A 20,117-nucleotide genomic window follows, 5' to 3' on the forward strand; every position below is an offset into this window, starting at 1 on the left:
GAGTGTGTCCGCGATGCGTTCAGCGTGACGGATATAGGGAGCCACAACATGGAGCATACAGCAGGGCAGCGAAAGCAAATAAAGCAAAAAACACGAACATTATTTTATCTTAATTATTTACATCGGACCACAGTAGACGCACACATGTCCCCGTGGCTGAGTGGTGGCACGCACAGCCCGCATACAATTCTTCAGCCCAGAGCGGTGTACGCCAGAACGGATACGGCAAGCACCAGCGGGGCACACACCCACGCAGAGCTGCTGAGGCTGCCGTCAATTTCGCGAAGACGTGACGGTGCCTCTGTGGTTGTAGTTGTAGTCGTCGTGGTTGGCGCCTCTGTATTCATATTGTTTGGTGCTTTTGTTGTAGTTGTAGTTGCTGTCGTGGTCGTCGTTTTTTCCAAAGGAACCCTCAATTTTGGGTTTGTTGCAGATTGATCCACATCGCTTGTTTTCCCTGGCTCACCGGACGCACCTGATGCACCTTCACTGTTGGAGATCACATCGGTGGTCCGACCTTGTATGTCTTGCGTACCGCCCTCACTTTCAACCTCTGACTCTTTGGTCGTCAGGTCTGGGCTCCCACTTGTTCCCTTCTGCCTACCGTTTGTCCTACCTTCACCCTCTTGTGGATCATAGTTTGTGCTGGGGTTATCTTCTTCCGTTGTCGCACACACGGACGGGCAGTAGCACAGGGCGAGCACCAACAGGGCGCACAGCAGACGGCATGTCACCATCGTGAGTGTGGTCGTTCAGTGGTGTGGAGCTGATCTCCACAGCGAGGGACGTGGAGAGCAACAGGGAGACGAGAGGTGCGGCAGACACACACAGAGGGCACACCACATGAGGAGAGGGTAGCAGCCAGGCATGCACCGTACGCCGCACACCACGCACGACACACACTCCAATCCACGGCGGCAGGCACACACACACACAGCCCTGCCGCAACACCAACACACAGATGGAGGAGGGAGAAGCAAGCAGGAGCGGCACACAAGGCTCCACCGCACGCACATACGGCGAGAGCGGTCCGTCGTGTCTGCACCCCGCACGGAGGGTACGCACACACACAAGAGGAATAGATGCAGCGCACACAGCAACGCAAAAGCAAAGTAACAGTAAAAAGGGAATGATCCCCACACACCACGTGGATTGTTGTTCCGCGGGAAGCACAGCCAACAATTCGGTTTGTGTTCTTCCTGCTTTTCGCTGGTAAAGTGCTGCAATAGATGTTTGTTTTTTCCTTTCGTTGCTGTGGCACCTGATTCCTCACCGTTTACTGCGGTGGAAATGAAAATATGTGAGTGGACTCCCACACACCAGAACGCACCTTCGCTCCTATTTATTGGTGCACGGAAGGGCATGTGTGTTTGGTGGTGCCTCGACCACATATTCCTCTGGGTGCACATTCCCCTGCAGGCTGAGGGCGGGGCGACGCTCCGTCGCGGTGCACTCCCCTCGCATGCCGCCCACTGTGATTCATCATGCATCACCCTCTCACACATACCGTGGTGCCACACCGCTGATATTACTGCAGCTGCTGTGATTCCGCGTATTTCACGCATTTGATTGTGCCACAATACATCCGCTCGTGTGGCCGCCGCATCCAAACAGCGGTGCCCAACACCGTGAGCGGCAGTCCACATCCTTGCATGTCCCAACGCAGTGGTGTTTGACTGTCAGCCAGGCGACACACAACAGGAGAGTATTGTGCTGGCAGTACAACACACGGAGCTGCAGTGAATGACTCGGGCGGCGACGCATCCATTTGTCGCAAGGCAGTGAAAAGGAGTCGGGCAAAATAACGCCGGCTGCATTCACGACACCACATCCACAGCCGAAGCATGCGACGTGATGTGTGTTTCACTGGTGCTGTGAAATGCCTGCAGACGACGTCACTAGTGGAGGCATGCCACCCATGATCAGCGGACAGACAATAATCGGCATGGGAGGCCACAAAAGGCAGCAACGACGCCAGCAGTAGGAGCAGCTCTCTCTCTCTCTCTGTTGCATCCGAGAAGTAAATATTCCACCAGCCACAGCTGACTGTGCCATCGTGACGCTCCATGAACGTCGTGGCTGCGCCAACACATCCTGTTCCCTGCAGCGCCTCAAAGATGCCTCACTCCGTCCACTAAGTGCATCGATGTGGGCGGTGCCTGCGCTGTTCGTGAGGACCACAACGATGTGAGGGTCACCGAGTCGCAGCATGTTTGTTGTGACGTTGTTGCATGGCACCTGCACACACACACGCAGCGCCTGCATCCCTCCCTTTTGTGTTCGCCCTCCGCCGGAGTGGCCACACACACGGGCAGCAGCAAAATCACTTCACCCTCGATGACACAAAATCAACACTGACATCCCTCGCGACGCAAAGATCCCGGTTGCCAGCACGGGCTTCCTGCCGCTCTGCCATCGACGATGAAACACGGCACAGTGCACGCACTCATTTCCCTCGTCTGCAGTCAGCCGTTTGCTTCACACATTCTTCAATGGGCTGACGTCCATAAATGCACGCCACAAATGCCACGGTGATCGCGCACGCTCTTGCGATGAGCGTCGGTGTGTGCATGGACCCGCTGCCCACACGTGCTGGCAGGCAGTCTGCAGCCGGTGCCCTCGTGCCAGTTCATCGGCTCCAGCACGGAAAAGAGAAAGTGGCCAATTCCCGATGCACTTATTCTCACCGGCAGCACCAACACGCTGGTCGCCAGCCGTCATTCCTCAGCAAATCCAGGAATGCTGAAAAGTGACGTGGAACTGCCAGCCAGCAATGCCAAAATCCCCGCACACATGTCGGCACCACCAGAGAAGACACAAAAATTACAAGCGACACCCCTCACATGTCATCCGAACGTCATTCCGACACACCGCAACACGCCAAACAGAAGTATTCGTCACTCCATGCACCTTCCCACACAATCACATAGTCCAAGCACCACGCACGGCAGCAGCTCACACCCGTCAAACAAATGTTCTTCGGACCAGTGTTGTCCACGTGCTGCAGTGGGAAGTAAACAAAAGAGACGAGCCGCCAAACCCCAAAATAGTGCCACGACTGGCTGCAAGTCAACGGAACGCAGCCACTCAAATGAATTCAGTCCTAATGCCCTCAACCTCCCACCTTCTCCCACAAAAGCCCCAAGAGACGCAAATCAAACGCCCCGTCAAATAAAGTCGCTGTGCAACACCAAGTGAAGCCGCAGTGCCTCCTGCTGTCATCCGGGACCGTTGTGGACGCCTTCACGGGGACAGACACCCACCGGATATTACGAACGGCGCTGTACGCCTGCGACGCATCATACGGTTTGGGAGGCACGTGCCTCACTATCACCAGAGACGCCCACGCGCCGTCGGACGCCCCACACAACCAATGACGCAAGTATACGTCAGAGTGACAACGAGACATCCGCTAGCAATCACACCGCAGGCATCATCGCAAGCAGCACCAGCAGCGCTGCAGTCAACTGTGGGGTGCCATGGACCAACTGACGCATGACGTATGTAGAAGAAAGAGCGTGACGGCTTTAGAAGGATACGAGTAGCTAACACTTCCTTAACAGGATGAAAACAGTATGGAAACAATAAGAAAAATTCAGGCGTCCACAGTCAAAGCAAGCCGCCGATCAAAAAAGCGGAATGGATGCACTCAAACACAACACAAAACAATGAAAAAAACAAAAACAAGAAACCGAAGCGTGGGACGACCAGCGCACACACACTCATTGCTCCCGTAAAGCAAAACACACACACAGAGGGAGAGAGAGAGAGAGGTCGCCCACTCAATGCAATGAAAACAAAACAGAAACAGTTACGGTGCTCCGCCCATGCAGCCAGGCAGGACGGCAGCGGTGCGTGTCGTGCAAAAGAGAGCACCAACGGGACTGCATGGGTGTGCATGCATATATACAATGGGCACATTATGCGTGTGCCTCGTGGGGTGAGGTAAGGGCGAGAGTCCATGCAAGGGGACACACACACAGAGAGAGAAGGACGAGTGTGTGTGCGGGCGGTGCACGGCTCTCTCCCACACTCACTCTCACACGGCCACCACCGCAGCAGCAGCCGCACACGCAACAAGAAGAAGAAGAAGAGGGGAGGTGGCGTGGGAGACCGCGGTGCTGCCATCACTGTCGCCTGTATTTGCGGTGGCATTTGTACGAAGGGCGTTTTTATCTTTCGCTGCAGCATCCGGAGTTCGAGCATCGGCAGTTGTCTTCGTCCCTGTGGATTGTTGTTCCTCCCCAAAAGGGGAAGGTTCTTCGCTTGTAGATGGCTCAGCTTCCTGTTCTTGACCGCCAGTTAATGTACTCTGCACCGCACCTTCTCTAGAGGCAGGATATTCCTTACTTTCCTTTTGTGTTTCGGGTAGGTTCGTGGATGTATCCGTGTTTTGGCCTTCATTCGTCTTTTGTTCCGGAGTTAACATTTCATTTTTGATTTTGTGCTCCGGCGGTACTGTGTTTGGCACTTTCGTTTGGGCCTGTTCACTGCTTTCTGATTCTTTACCTGGAACATTTAATGAGTCTTCTTTTCTGGGGGCCTTTGGATCATTGTTTCCCTTATTTTCCACTGCCAATGAGGACTGACCTGCTCCACCCTTAGTGTTCTCGCCAACACCTTTACCCTTTTCTGAAGAAGAAATGTGTGGCTGAGGTGAGGATGGCGGTTGTGACTGTTGCGGTTGTGGCTGCGGTTGCGGTGACACATTTGCTTGCGATTGTAGCGGCACTATTCCTTCTTGTTCTTCTTTTTTTAATTTCAGCTTTGTTTTTTCATTTTCTGGAGCATCTTCCGCAGGATCTTCCAAATGCTCTGAAGGACTCCCATCTTTTTTATCCTTCCCTCTGGAAAGAACATCCCGTTGAGCAGTGCTAACTTCTTTTCCTTCCAAAGATTTTACTGCAGATGTTCCTGTTGCTTGATTAACATTGAGCACATCATTTGGTGGTTCTGAGGCATCTGGTCCTGGCGCTGAAGATTCAGAAGACTCCACCGCGCTTCTACCACCATTCCCAACAACACCACCGGCAGGACCTCCCGCCTCCTCGTCACATATACCGCCGGCAACGCACCACAGCACGCAGAGGGCACACACCAGCAGCACACGGCCGGCCATCATCATCGCCATCACTCCTGTCACTTGCGTGCAGCCTTCAGCACAAACTAACAACACGTCAACGCAGAGCAGAAGTAAGGAGTGAAAAGTAACACAACAGCCACGCCACAGTCACAAACGGCAGCCCACACAACACTCTTCACATTTCATTGCGGCATCCGGCCTGTCTCTCCAATCCTCCATTCGTGCAGTCCGTGGGACGCACAGCAATGAGGCCGGCACCGCGTGTGGGCAACAGAAACAAAACAAGAGGAGAAGCACGTCATTCATGACAGTGTGCAGCAACCGACCATTAAATAAAGGAACAGCAAGGATGCTTATCGTTCCAGGAAGGCAACAAAACCAACAGTAAAATGTAAATAATAAAAGAAAACACGCAGGGAACGCGGCACATGTTCTCTGCGAGGAGTCGCAATGCCACACTCTTCGGCTCACAATACCGCCACAACTCCACACAATCCCAGAAGAAGCAGCAACACCCAATACACGCACACACGCACAGTGCTGCCAACAGTTAACTCTCGCAGTGTCAATTTCGCGTCGTTGAGCGGGGCAAAGCAGTCGTGTAGACTCGCACCGCTCCCGGAATACTGCGCGGTGAATTCTCGTAATTGGGGTTTGCTCTCGTGTCCAGAGGCGTTGCGTTGAATCAATCCGCCCGCATCACCATCAGCAACAAATCCACTGCCTGCAACGCCATTTTCTGAAGAAAGGAGTTTAGTGTCCATTGGCGCTGCGCTCACTCACCTCGTCCGTGTTATCCGCAGCAACGTTTTCCCTGCCGCCATAAGTGACAGACACGATCCCGGATGCATTCGACGCCACTACTATTCTCGGACCGTTTGCGAAGGAAGGCCTCTTCTTGGATGCTTTCGGGACCATCACTTCGTTCGGATTGCTGGCAAACTCAGGCCTCGTCCCGGAAGTGTTGGTCGTCGTGTTGGATGCGGGACTCGGATCGACGGTGTTGGGTCCGTCAGCCGCCGCAGACAGTCGCCGATCCTCGTGTTGACGTGACGGCTCAGCATTGACTTGCGGCGCAGTTGTCCCACCAGATTTTGTGTCATCCTTCCCTTCACGGGGCGGCGGCAACCGACAGATGCCCGTCTGGTCAGCATCGCTGCTCCGTGCAGGCGGATGGATGGTTCCATCGGGAGGAAATTGACGCCACCACAATTCATAAGGGCCGGCGTATTTATGTGCCGTCACATTCATCGTGAAGGCAACGGTGGCCCCTTCCTCTTCCGTTGCACAGCTGGCAGCACAGTTGCTACATGTGTGCACCGCATGGGCCACATGGCACACAGCACCCAGCTCACCATTCCTGCCATGCATGCGCACATCAAAGCCACTGAAAGTGTAATTCTCCTACTGAGCCTCAGCACCGGCAGCAGAACACTACTTCCACGCCCACACACACACGCACGCGATAGCTCAGGCTGCCGTCACTCGGAGCACACGACACATCCACCGGCACAACCACCGCATCCGCATCACCAGATACATCTCCAGCACTCCCAGCAGCCGTCACACACACGGACGAGCAGCAGCAGCACAAGAGCGCAAGGACCAACACGGCGCCGCACCGTCACCATCGTCACCATCGCAGTCATCGTCACGCGTAGTGGAGTCGCTGGAGTCAGTCAGCTGATCGGTGAGGCAGAAGAAAAAGAATGCAACAAGAGGGAGAGGGACGGAGCACAGCGGATGCAGCGAGAGAGCAGACAACATGAGGAGTGGCAGCAGGCCCAGCCGCACAGTTCACACACCACGAGACGGCATCCACGCAAGGAAGGCACACAACGCCAGCAGCCGCCCACCATGCAGGAGGAGAAGACATCCACCACCATCTCCATCCAGCTCATCTCCACACCCAAAGGGAAACAGCAAAAACCCGCGGCCACCACACCAGCCACAACAGCAAAGAAACCCTCATCCATCCATGACGCGGCACCAAAATTTCCAGCCATCCCGCCCTCAATGGGACACGGAGCCCAACTCAACGCAGTCGCACGCGGTGCATCACACCCGCAGGAAAAGGAGACTCGGACTGCGCACTCCTGCCCCTCCCTTCTCCTCATGGCCACGGAAGAAGACAACAGCCGCCACACGCAACTGCCAGCATGCACTGCAAAAGAAGCATTCAAATCCACTGCAATGTGCATCTTGTGGTTGTGTGGTTGTGTGTGCCTGCAGAAACACAAAACAAAACAAAAAAAAACAGCGACCAGAGCATGTGGAGAGACGCACAAAAATGTACAGCGGAGATGCATGGCGGAAACAAGAAGAAGACCGCTCAAACTCATGACTGCACTGCAGCCCAAGCAGCGGCAATTCACAAAAGATTTATTTAAAACCAAAAAAAAAAAACTTTCCCCTTCGTCTTAAATAAACCCCATCACACAAAATAATTATAAATAAAAAAAAGAAATCGTCCATTACTGTTCCACACAAATTTAAAAATCGCCGGCTGCCGTGTGGCCACACCAAACTGTCCGCATTTATTTTGCCCGCAAAATAAAATTAAAAGATATTTAAATGTCTTTCAACCGTCCGACCCTCTGCGTGTCCGCACATCGTTTATATTTCATGCGGTCATCTGCGTGTTGCCGCTCCCCTCAGCCCCCTCATCGGCGCGTGAGTGCGGCCCGCAGAGCACAGTCACTCGTGTGTGTGGGGACTGAGAGAAGCACGCAGACATGACGGGAGTCGCGTCACTCCATCGGGAGAGTGAGCGCAGCAAAAGAAAAAATCATCGGAGGGGAAAAGAAATGCTCACGAGGCCGACACCGAAGGGACTGCCGGCGCGAGAAATGCACACGCAAAGCAAAAAAAAATTACTTTAAAGAAAAACACGGCGGCAGGGTGTGGCTGTGTGTGTGGCGCTGCGGGTGTCTGCCAGCCCTGGCCGCAAAGAAAACAAAACAAGAGGAAAAGAAATGTGTGCGCCGCCCCACAGGCCCTCGTCGCACGCCCACACGTCACGGCTCCCTCAGCGCGCCGTTCTTCGCGGCCCCTCCTCATGCGTGCAGCAGGCGAGGCGCACAGGGCCGTCGTCATGAGCGTGTCGGTGGGTGTGCGAGTGCAGCAGTTGGGCGGAAACACACGGCACCCCTCGCAGGAAGAGTGCAGCAACAAACAATTAAAAGAGGGAAGAGTAGAAAAGAAAAAACGTCCATAGTGACTGCCCCCAAAAGCAAAAAAGAAAGATGAGTGAGAGATTAAAAAAAAACGGACAAATTAACAACAAAAAAAGACTAGCAAAAAATTTAAACCAAACAGTAAAAGAAATTGAACTTACAAAAAAACAAAACAAAAAGCCGAAGCGTGGGACGACCAGCGCACACACACTCTCATTACTCCCGTAAAGCAAAACACACACACAGAGGGAGAGAGAGAGAGGTCGCCCACTCAATGCAATGGAAACAAAACAGAAACAGTTACGGTGCTCCGCCCATGCAGCCAGGCAGGACGGCAGCGGTGCGTGTCGTGCAAAAGAGAGCACCAACGGGCCTGCATGGGTGTGCATGCATATATACAATGGGCACATTATGTGTGTGCCTCGTGGGGTGAGGTGAGGGCGAGAGTCCATGCAAGGGGACACACACACACAGAGAGAGAAGGAAGAGTGTGTGTGTGCGGGCGGTGCACGGCTCTCTCTCCCTCACTCTCACGCGGCCACCACCACCGCAGCAGCAGCCGCACACGCAACAACAAGAAGAAGCAAAAGAGGGGAGGTGGTGTGGGAGACCGCGGTGCTGCCGTCACTGTCACCAGTCGTCGCCGTTGTATTTTTCATGGCTGTGGCTTCGACTGGTGTTCCTTTTGGATTGGCTTCTTTGTTTTCATTTTGTTTTCCCTCTGCTTTCCCTGCGGCATCGGCTGCTGGATCATCGTCTCCAGTTTTTTGGGTGCTTTTGGGATTTGTTATATTCGATGCTCCCTCCGCGCCAGAAGATAAACTTGGCTGCTCTTGACCGTCTGCTGGTATCCCCTCTGCGGTGCCGGTACCAGCGTCTTCATGCTTTTTCTTCTCTTCCACTCCTTCTTCTTCCTCTTCTTCCCCCTCCTTTTTTTTTCCGCTTGATTTTTCTTCCCTTGTTTTTCCGTCCCTGCCGTTTCTGGGGCATGTGCCTCGGGTTTTATTGCCATTTCCGCTCCCGGTTCGGTTGCGCCTTGCACCGATGATGATGTTTCTTTTAAGACCTCCGATTGACCGCTTAGACCACCTCCTCCAGCGCCGCCTCTGGAATTGTTGTCATTTTTAGGGCTATTGTCTTTAACGGGCGGAGAAGCCGGAGAGGCTTGAGGTGTTTCAGCAAGTCCACCACAGCAGGCAACGCAACACAGCATGCAAAGGGCACATAGCAACAGCACACGGCCGGTCATCATCATCACGGCTGCGCACACAGTCTAGAGGGGCACGGAAAGGAATATGAGAAGAACACACACATCATCAGCAGCATGGAAAAGAAGTAGTGGAGTTTACGTGAGGGTTGTTGTCATGGGCATCGGTGACGCGTGCACGCAGGAAAAACAGGCAACAATGAAACACCGGACAGCACGGCACACAACTCCACGGCATGTAAAACCCACCCGCAGCTGCCCCCAGAATGGACGGGAAAGAGGGCGCAACAATACGGCAGGAACACAGTGATGCCGGTGCAGAAAAGGATCCCAAAACGGCGTGAAAAAAAAACAAAAAACAGTCTTCCCCCGCAGCGGCCACATCCAACAACGCAAGTAATAATAACAGAAACAAACACCACACACGGCAACTCACAGGGCAGTGAGTTCCCTGTCGCCAACCTTCATGGCTGCTCGCCCACTCACCTATCGGGTGTCCATCGCTCCGCCGCCTTCTTCCTTCCCGCGGCACACAATCGGGTCCATCCACACCCGTCGCCACGCCGCCTTCAACGACCCAACAGGCAACCGCCCAACGACTGTTGCAGACATCACACACCCGCGCCAAAGCACGCGACGCAACATCATGTCACGTGGCCCCTCCGTCGGCAGCACGTCATGTCAACCGTTTGGCCGGCACACGGAACAATCAATCGACAGAACAGAGAAGTAAGGCAGGCACTCAATCAAGGACTCTCCATACACACACACACACACAATGCTCTTTTAATGCCGCCGCTCCTCCCACGGGCACGGTACCCGAGCGGAAAATTACAAGCAGTAAGAAAAGCCTCGTCAGAGAAAACCACTCCACACATCCATATGAAAAGCGCCACTCAGGCTGCTGCGGCTGCAGGGTCCGTGGGCAAAGATGCGCCTTACTGAATCCTGCCAGTTATGTCAGTCTCCCCTCCCACCAATGTAGCGCATAATGCACGGCGTGCATCCACAGGCATCCACTCCCGGTGCCCTAGCAATACTTCAGAACACACATAATGGAGAAGGGAAGCAGAATTACACAATGCCAAAGCAGATGAATAAAAATAGGGGAAATCAAAACCACACAGATCCCTCGCACACGCACACAAACACCCCACAGTATTCTCCAGAAGAAGTCAAACAATTTCTTATCCCAACCCATAATACACGCGTGGTGCCGCCACATCAGCAACCAACAAAAAAGGGAGAGTGCATACAGCATGTCCTTGGTACAAAGTATACAGACAAGCAGAGTGTATGTATATACTGATAGGGACATGCCAGTTGATATAGGCCTTTCTCTCTTGCACCCACTGCTGAGTGTTGGCACCGTGGCGGCAGCGGCAAGCAGAATAATCAGCGGAAGGAGAAAATCAGCAGCCGCACTGTTATTGCCGTGGATCGGAGGCGGAAAGTCTGTCAGGTCTGCCTCCCAACCCCCGCGCACCACCGCCGCATCATCCTCCCTCGGCGAAGGGTCCACGGCACCCTGCGCAGCATCAGCGGCATCAGGGCTCCTGGGTCCCGTGTCTGTGGCACCGCCACCGGCCCTGTCGCTGGCGGCCTCATCTCCTGCCGGTTCTCCCACAACAGACGTCACACCATCGGCGGCCACATCGTCGATGTCCGGAAGATCGCTCTCCTTCTCCGCCTCCTGCGACGCACCCGCGGTGTCACTGGGCAAGAGCACTCCGTTGCCGTCGTGGCACCTGAGGCGACCTCCTCCTCTGGCGACGGATGCTTCTGGGGAGCAGCCGTGTCTACATCCTTCGGTGGTGTGCCACGGCCGGTCCCAATGCTCTCTGGATCGGGGACGGATGCCCGTAGCAAAGCTTGTTCAGTAGATGCCGGTGAAACCGTCCTGCTCCACACGCCCTCTCTCCTCGCCGTCCCACGGAACCACTGGAAGTAGGCTGCCGCTGGTGGCGGATATCGTGCACACCTCCGCGTGGTCACGGCAAATGGCGTTTCCCTCATCGTAGGGCCGAGTGGCCCAAGCAATCGTCGCCCCGTCCGTGCATGGGCACAACGGACGTTACCCTATTTAGTCACTTCCAGATGCACCTGCATGCCGAGACACTTCAATGCCGCATGCATGGCAGCACCGAGATGTGTATCCTCCGGTCCCTCGCATCCGTCGTGTTGGTGGGAAGCGTGTCCAGACACCACGAAGAGGGCTCAACCCCAGGCATCGCAGACAAAAGTTCTCCCCTCCCAAATAACAGCGGCACCATTTCTCACATCCAGTGCGGGACCAGTGATGGGGCAACTGTCCATCGGGCGTTTGGCTGAGCTTTCATGGATAATTAGTCTACACGGCAACCAATGGAATACCGTCCCGACGCGCAGCATCTGACAGGAACGCCCAATGCTCAGAGCATGTGGGAATATTCACTCATGTTCAGTGCGGAGCACTTCCTCTGCGGCAGCCAGCGCAACCAATCGGTGCCATCCACTCATCCCTCGCGTGGCACCGCCACCAGTGCGACTCCAGCGTCCTCCCGTCCCCATCGCCATCCTGCAGCTCCATGCCATCAATGTCGTCGCAGTCGTGGTGCTCCCTCGCAGCCATCGCGGCATTCGCTGAGTGCACCACCACCAACAGCGCTCTGCCACGCACACCAATAGCATTCCTCACCATGCTGCGGCTTGCCGTGTGCAGGCAGTTAAACCCGAGAGCATGGGCCAACAGGTGCGCGGCGATGCGTCCGTGAAATAAAACTGACGGGCAAATTGCATGGCGCCAGCGAGTGGACGGCCATCCTCCAGCGTGGCGCACCGCAGTGCCCACACACCAACAAGCGCAGCAGCCACGCACTGCGCCGTGTCAGAATTGGGAACACCAGTGGAAGGATGCTCAGCAGGCACCGTGAACCGACTGCAAACGCTTCCCGTGGCAAATGGGACGCAGTCAGCGGACCCTCCAGTGCCTGCACGAGCAGACGATCCGCGTGCAGTTTGAAAGCAGCAGGGACAGTCTCCTCAGCAAGGAGGTTCCCGTGCGCAAAGGTCAAAGCACCGTTCTTAGAGCCAAACGCGCCGTCCAAAGAATTTACTGTGCAACGCCAAAAGAAGACGCAGTGACTCCTGCTGTCACACGGGTCCGTCGTTAACGCCTTAATGCCTATGGGTACCCACCGGTCTTTCCAGACGAAGTTCCACACCTGCAACGCATCCTGCGCCCTGAGATGCATTCTCCCCAGCGTAAACAAGATAAACCTCGCCGTCGGAGGAGACCACATCGTCAAGGAATCAGGAATACTTCAGGGGTACAAAAAAGCAACCGCTGAAAATCGCATCGCAGATATCATCGCAAAGAGAAGAAACAGCGCTAGAGGCCGTGGGGTGACGTCGATCAATTGAAGCATGGCGTATTTCAAAGAAAAGCCAATTGGCTTGAAAAGATTTAAAGAGGCTGACACTCTCAGAAGAATAGAAACAACATGAAACAAAAAAAAAAGATTCAAGTCTCCAACGTCAAAGCAAACTGCCAATCGAAAAAGTGTGGAATGGGTGCACTCAACCACAACAAAAGTAAAACAATGAAAAAACAAAGCGTGGGACGACCAGCGCACACACTCTCATTACTCCCGTAAAGCAAAACACACACACACAGAGAGAGAGAGAGAGAGGTCGCCCACTCAAAGCAATAAAAACAGAAACAGTTACGGTGCTCCGCCCATGCAGCCAGGCAGGACGGCAGCGGTGCGTGTCGTGCAAAAGAGAGCACCAGCGGGCCTGCATGGGTGTGCATGCATATATACAATGGGCACATTATTGTGTGTGCCTCGTGGGGTGAGGTGAGGGCGAGAGTCCATGCAAGGGGACACACACACAGAGAGAGAGAAGGACAAGTGTGTGTGCGGGCGGTGCACGGCTCTCTCTCCCTCACTCTCACGCGGCCACCACCGCAGCAGCAGCCGCACACGCAAAAAGAAGAAGAGGCAAAAGAGGGGAGGTGGCGTGGGAGACCGCGGTGCCGCCGTCAATGTCGCCATACGTCACAGTATCATTTTTTCGGGCGGGGACCGTTTTCGCTGTATATGATGCAGCCTCACTGGCCGTGGGAGCAGCCTTGGTATTTACGGCATCAGGGTCATTGTGTTGTCCTTTGGGTTCAGGCCGTTGAGCATTGTCACCATCCTCACTCTCATTTCTCTTGACGACACCACTTTCACTTGCGGAGGTGGATTGCTCTGATGTTGCCGCTGGGCCATCGGTATGTGCATCCATCTTTATCGCCTCTTTTGTTGTTGTGTCTTCACTGTTTTGCTCAAGCACGCCATCCGCTGAAGGCGGTTGCGGTGCTGCGGACTCTTTTTCGCTTCGTAAAGGTGGCGCTTTGTGCTTTTCATCTGTTGAATTGTGTGAAGCTGTTCGTGCCGGCGGTATTCCTCTTCATTCTTCTGGATCTCCCGCTTCTCGTGATCGCGCTGCGGGTGTACCTACTCCTGGTGATGGCGATACTGCCGATGTTTGCTGTTCTGGTGACGGTGGTGGTGGTTGTGTCATTGTTACTGTTGTACCTTGATGCTGCAGTTGGCCGTCGGCAGACAACACGCTGGAAGGGCCGTGTGCCTCCACGCCACTCCGTCCTGCCTCGTTTTTACCTGCTTCCTCACTCGTACCCCGAATGTTCGCTTTTTCTTTTTTACGAGAGGACTCTGGATTTTCTTCGAGTTTTGAAACCTTTTGTGTATCTTTGTTGGTCTCTACAAGGATTCTTTCCCGCGGCTCATTTGTTTCTGGAGATTCCAATTTTAAGTTAGGGGGTGCACCGCTTTTATTCTCTGAACCACCAACTTCAGGGGGAATGGGAGATCGAGAAGCACCAACAACAGTAGTAAACTCCGAGGCAGAAACTCCACTTTTGTTAGAATTTCCATTTTCTTCAAAACCGCCACCACCAGAACTGTCGTCATTAGGGACCAGAGACAAACGATCACCAACACCAGTTTGACCAACATCAGATTCCGGTGGGTCTTGTGGCGCTTTAGGTGCATTGAGTGCTTCCGGTAACCCGGTTACTGGCGGTGGTGATGGTGGTACCGAAAGTGAATCTGGATAAATATCGGTTGAATCGGAAACACTTTCGCCAGTCGAGGCTTCAACGGCAGTAATGGGCAGTGCTGACCGCAAAGGCACCGTAATCGCAGTTTTATTACATCCGTCAGGCATGTGGGATCCATTCTCACCCAACACTCCCGACGCCATGCAGCCACCCAGTGCGTTGGTGTCAACGTCCCTCGCACAAACACCGCCGGCAACGCACCACAGCACGCAGAGGGCACACACCAGCAGCACACGGCCGGCCATCATCATCGCCATCACTCCTGTCACTTGCGTGCAGCCTTCAGCACAAACTAACTCCCCGTCAACGCAAAAAGCAAAAGGGGAGACAAGTCACACAACCACGCACCGTCCCATCCAGCAATGAGAGTCACACACCACCACAACAACAATTAGGTGGGCGCGGTTCAACAACTATCAAGTCTAAACAAAAGAGGGCGCTCCTCGCCCGTGCACCGTTCCTCACACTCCCACAGTCACCACTACTGTTGTTCCCTCTCTCCTCAGTCCCTCACAGGCACGACACACTCACTCCAACACGCGCCCCTCCCAGCACAGGCAGTCCGTCATGCGTTCTCGCTGCGCCGCAACGTCGTGCCGCCCCTCCTCCCCAATCATGAGCGCAACGCCCAACGCGTACTGGCGCACGTGCTCCATGCGCCGCAACCACACGCGGATCAGGTTGGCCGTCATGCACTGCATCTTGTTGTCGTCCTTCTGCTTGGAGCAGACCCTCACATTCTCTCAATCCACAACCTGGGAACTGCGAGAGGCTGCCGAGTGGTGCCACGTGTCTGAAGATCCAAATGTACGGAAACAACGGCCATCCTCACTCCCTCACAAATCTCCACTCCCTTCACTGTCCCGCACACAAGGGCGGTGTCATGGCGAAGAGAAACGCAACGCAAATACGAGGGCAGCAAAAAGCAGCGCCATCGGCGTCGCACCGCAGGATAGAGCCATGCGCACAGCAAACACGGCGGCAAAGAGAGGGACGGGCACATACAAGTAACCACCGCAGTCCTTCACTTCTCCCTTCCCCGGCGGATTGGCGTCCCACACTCACAGTGAGGCACGGCGCACACAGTCCGCTCCCTCCATGTGCACTCAGCAGGCCGCCGCCCAGTCGCCCTCCTGCCATCGCAAAGGGGAACACAAACAATCGCCGTCGCGGAACATCGATGCCTCCAGCAGGAAAGAAGAGAAAAAAGAGGAACGAGGGCATGTCAACAGCACAGTCAGCAGAGGAACACTCAACGGGACACGGAGACACACAGTGACAGCAGATACGGCAACTACAGAAACAAGCCGCGGGGATTTAAAAAAAGAAAAAAAAGGGTGGGAGTCCGGGATAACTCCCAAAAATAAAAGGAAAAATTGATGCGGCAGGACTTTTATTTCATGTGCCACGCAGCACGAAGCGACCGTGTTTATATACACATTGCCCGCACCAAGAAAAGAAAAAGGGAAATTAAAATAAATAAAAGAGATTGCACTGTTCCACCAGCCCACACAACATCCCTCACATTTCATGCGGCATCCGGCTTGCTCTTCCTAACCTCGTTTCGTGCAGTCCGTGGGACGCGCAGCCGCAGGGCCGGCACCGCGTGTGGGCAAAAACAAGAGCGGGAAACACGTCGCTCATTACAGTGTGCAGCAGCCGAACATCACGCAAAGAAAAAACAACAGTACTTACTGCTCCAGCTGAACTGCATTAAAAAGACATTTAAAAGTAAAAACATTAAAGAAATAAAAGATAAGTGAAAAAGGTTGGGCAATGCGGCACGTATTCTCCGTGAGGCGTCGCAGATCCGCACTCCGTGGCTCAGAAAGCTGCCACCACCCAAATACAACCCCAGTAGAAGCAGCAACACACAAGACACGCACACACGCACGGTGTTGTTAGCGCCTAAATCACGCAGTGTCAATTCCACGTCGTTGGGAGAGGCGAGGCGATCGTCGGGACTCACGCCGCTCCACACTCTGCGAGGTGACTATTTGTAATGGGAATTCGTGTCCAGGGCGTGGTGCTCATTCATTTCTCTTCGGTAATATTCCCAGCAATGTGCTCCCTGACGCTGTCAACCACTCGAATCTTCTCGGGTGGTGTCGGAGCCGCTTCCCTCGTCGGAACGGGGGCCCTGTCCTTGGGTGCACGCATCGCAGTGGAATTCAGTGGGCAGCTGTACAGAAAGACGTCAGTCACCGTCACATGGGATTAGTGCCCACAGCACGCGCCAAAGCAAAACCTCAGGACCTCAGGTGGCTTCTGACCTGTTAACAGCACCTCTTCCTATTCCGCCAGCAACTGACCGTCAACGTGCACAGAGGCCTTCTTGCCTTGCAGCATAAGTACCGCCTGGTACTCTTTCTTCGGCTCCCAAGTGCTCCTCCGTGTTGTTGTCGTGCCTTCGAACGCCGTCTCCCGCTTCTTATTGTGGCTGCACGACAGTCCCATGGTACGATTGGACGCAGTGTCCGCCAGCACCGCAGTCAGTGGAGGAGTGTTCCCACTCGGGGCCTATTCGATGGTCACCGATGCCACAAGTGTGAAGTGGTGGGCTAAGAATACATGACGCACGTTATCATCCCGAGTGTTCACGGGGCCATATTGCCCTGGACTCAAGTCCCGTGAATCGGAACCCATCGTTGTCCTTCACTGCATTCGTCACCGTCGCATGCAGGCAACGGTACTCGTCGTTCCACGTGCCATCACTGGCCGCATCGGAAAAAACTGCCACCAGACCCGCCGTGGGTATTGACACGCTGGAGAAGAGGGCGTCCTTTTGCACCCCAGCACTGAGGACAGACTTGATTGCACTCGCTTCCTCCGTCAAGCGGGAAAGCGAAATGGCACGGCCCTCACCGTTGCCCCTCCGTTGTAAAAGATGCAAATCCCCGTCCGAGTGCAGCAGGGTGCTGGCGAGCTCCCAATTCACAGCACTGTCCATGACAACCGGTCCAACATAAAACGAGCGGTTGTTGGCCGTGACCCAAACGTAAAGCGGATTGGCCCTATTCTCCACCGAGGCGTGCCCTCTCTGAGTGCACAGCATGACCTTCCTTCCCTCAATGGTCGCGGTGATGAGGGCATCCACACGCAGGCTTTCTTTCTGAGAGGCTCCCGATCCGGCGTTGACACACACGCCTAAAAGCTTCCCGATGGCCTCCGTCCACGTTGCCCCCATGTCACGCGACTCGTACACCCTCCGGCCATTCTCGCAGTCAACAATCATGGGAAGTGATCCCTCCCACTCGCTGACGCGGGGTTAAGGCATTTCGCAGGGGACATGCCCTCAGAGAGCGCCCAGTTACTGCCGTTGTCCGTCGAGTAAATGGTCATGGAGCAAACGTATTCTGCCTCATTCCTCGCCATCAGAGAAAACAGGAAGGTGCCATCCTCCATCACAACACCTGCGCCACCGGAAGCAATGAACTCCGTCCGTTCACCTTCGTGAGAAGCAGAGGAGATCAGTTTCGAGAGTGTTTGGGGCCGCCCCATTCGACCCGTCCACTCTGCTTGCCACCCGTGGGATTCGTGACATCGCCCACAACAAGTTGCAGCTCCAAGCCGCCCTCTATCCAACACCCACCTTCGTAGGACACATCCGAGCCTCCCGCAAGAAGAAACACTCCGTGGCCCTTCGCGACTGTTGTGGAGTGATGCACAACACCCAGACCCTCCTTTCCCTCCGCTGCACCAAGCACAGTGTGTGCCCTCCATGTATACTTTATTGGCCTCACCAACAAGAGTGGAACAATGCCACGCAGGGTCAATGCACCCCGCAACAACATCGGAAGAAAAGGGCTTAGTTAATTGACCACCTTGATATTCGGCATCCAAATGTGACCCTTGGCAAAAGCAGCCGTCACTCCACCAGCACTGACGAGAAAGGGTAAAACAAATGAATCCCTCGTCGTACCCGGAACAACCTCATCCCTCGGCTGCAACACCTTCGTCTGTGGAAAAAATAGATCGACCCTCTCCGGCTCCTGAACACTTCTTAAATCATTCTTGCCATCATTCTCCTTTGCAGGCGTGGCTCCACAAGTACCGCAGCGCAACGTCACAAAAAGGAGGAGGAGCAGCACCGCAGAGTAGAGGAGGTGCCGGGACATGTTGGGCCCCTGCGGCTCACTCTCTCCTCCTTCCCTCCTCATTCAGCTGGATCCGGTCACGCGGCAACGGTTGTGTGTGCGGGGTGCCATGACAGCCGCAACACGTGAGAGCATATAAATATGTGTGTGTGTGCGGTGTGTGTGTTGATCCTTTCAGTGCCTTCGAACTTCACAGTATCGATTAGCGTTTGTTTTCCTTCCCAGTTTGAGTGTGTTTGCGCGCAGGAAATCAAATTAGAATTTAAAAAGCACCAAAACAGAGCGTGGCAGAAGAAAGGGTGGCGCCGCCATCCACAGTGTAACACACCAGCGTCGTCGTAACCGCTACAGTAATTACTCTCCCCGTCAACAACGGCTCAAGCACTGTGAGGCCGCAGGCAGAAGCAGAGACACTGACGTTTGCGCACGGGCCAATACACCCTCCGGCAAACAGCACCAACCAACAGACAGACAGCAGAAAGTAAGTGCAAGAAAAATCCCAAGTGCTGCGGGATCCTTGCAAGCAGCGCTCCCTCACTGCAGGGCCTCTATTAAAGCGTTCCTCGCCGCAACATCCCCACAACCCGCTCGGCGTGTCGGTGGATTTTCCCGTTCACCGGAACAAAAACAGCGGGATGCTCCGGCAGGGATCGAAGACACACAGAGCGCACCGTCGACGCGACCAACAGGCGCAGGCTCTCGTGAAGTGAGATCCCACAACCGTGATCCCTCCATTGACTCTCCTGGACGTGAAGGAGGCATGAAATGTCCTCTTCTCTACAGTAGTCCCGAAACGCAAAAAGTACCGCAGGACATCCCGCGCAGCCACGGCCTCCTCAGCAGCCCGACAGTCCACGCCGTCGCACCGCTCCTCAAGAGGTCGCCAGGCCCGGCAGGGCAAGCAAAAGGAGAGCAGCAATTCGGTCAGGGCGTTCAGCAAAATAAGGCACAGCAGTCGGGTAGGCGCGGCCCATCCACGTCCTCCCCCTCAACCGACCCACCACACAGTCGGATCACACACCCAAAAAGAGCAGTGGCGCCCAAAAAAATAACACGGACACTAACGCCTCGTGCTCTCCTCAATGCAGCTTCACGGCACACCCGAGGCATCACAAGAAGAGACAAATACTTACATTCCGTCGGCATAAGCACGGGAATAAAGCGCGAATTCTGCCCCGTGAACTCCCATCCAAATAGTCTCGGCCACAGAGTGTCTGTCGCCAACCCTCAGGAAGGGCTGATGCATCGACTGCCGCTGACCGATCACTCAGCGATGCAACAAAAAGTGCCACTGTCTCCCGAGGCTAGTCAACACCCTTTCCTCCCATTGAAAGGAAAAAAGCAAAGTGACGGTGTGGGCGTGTCTAGCTGGCAGAAATGGAGGAATTGACTCCAGCAGCAGAACAAATTGAACTGATCCTCCCCCCAAAACCTTCAAAGACAC

The 20,117-nt window shown here is 54.6% G+C and overlaps 3 protein-coding genes and 4 pseudogenes across 3 annotated transcripts, besides 3 other annotated features; all 7 read right to left on the reverse strand.

The window, feature by feature from the left end:
- Nucleotides 1-20,117: a sequence feature (areas not merged during assembly with more than two copies in the genome that could not be assigned to a particular haplotype).
- Nucleotides 192-737, reverse strand: Tc00.1047053510623.10 (mucin TcMUCII, putative; the record flags this gene model as incomplete). Its single annotated transcript, XM_804813.1, has 1 exon — nucleotides 192-737. The coding sequence occupies one exon, from the start codon at nucleotides 735-737 to the stop codon at nucleotides 192-194; it is 546 nt and encodes a 181-aa protein (XP_809906.1).
- Tc00.1047053510623.20 (mucin-associated surface protein (MASP), putative) lies at nucleotides 4,040-5,131 on the reverse strand (the record flags this gene model as incomplete). Its single annotated transcript, XM_804814.1, has 1 exon — nucleotides 4,040-5,131. One exon carries the CDS (start codon nucleotides 5,129-5,131, stop codon nucleotides 4,040-4,042), a length of 1,092 nt encoding a protein of 363 aa, XP_809907.1.
- On the reverse strand, nucleotides 5,837-6,454 carry Tc00.1047053510623.30 (uncharacterized protein; the record flags this gene model as incomplete). The annotated part of the gene is made up of 1 exon (XM_804815.1): nucleotides 5,837-6,454. One exon carries the CDS (start codon nucleotides 6,452-6,454, stop codon nucleotides 5,837-5,839), a length of 618 nt encoding a protein of 205 aa, XP_809908.1.
- Nucleotides 7,524-7,546: a sequence feature (AT_rich).
- Nucleotides 8,789-9,514, reverse strand: Tc00.1047053510623.39 (annotated as a pseudogene).
- Nucleotides 9,144-9,182: a sequence feature (CT-rich).
- Tc00.1047053510623.45 lies at nucleotides 11,934-12,950 on the reverse strand (annotated as a pseudogene).
- Nucleotides 13,400-14,833, reverse strand: Tc00.1047053510623.50 (annotated as a pseudogene).
- On the reverse strand, nucleotides 16,607-18,736 carry Tc00.1047053510623.80 (annotated as a pseudogene).

This window comes from Trypanosoma cruzi, genomic scaffold (genome assembly GCF_000209065.1).
Source record: "Trypanosoma cruzi strain CL Brener 1047053516801 genomic scaffold, whole genome shotgun sequence".
Classification (NCBI taxonomy): domain Eukaryota; phylum Euglenozoa; class Kinetoplastea; order Trypanosomatida; family Trypanosomatidae; genus Trypanosoma; species Trypanosoma cruzi.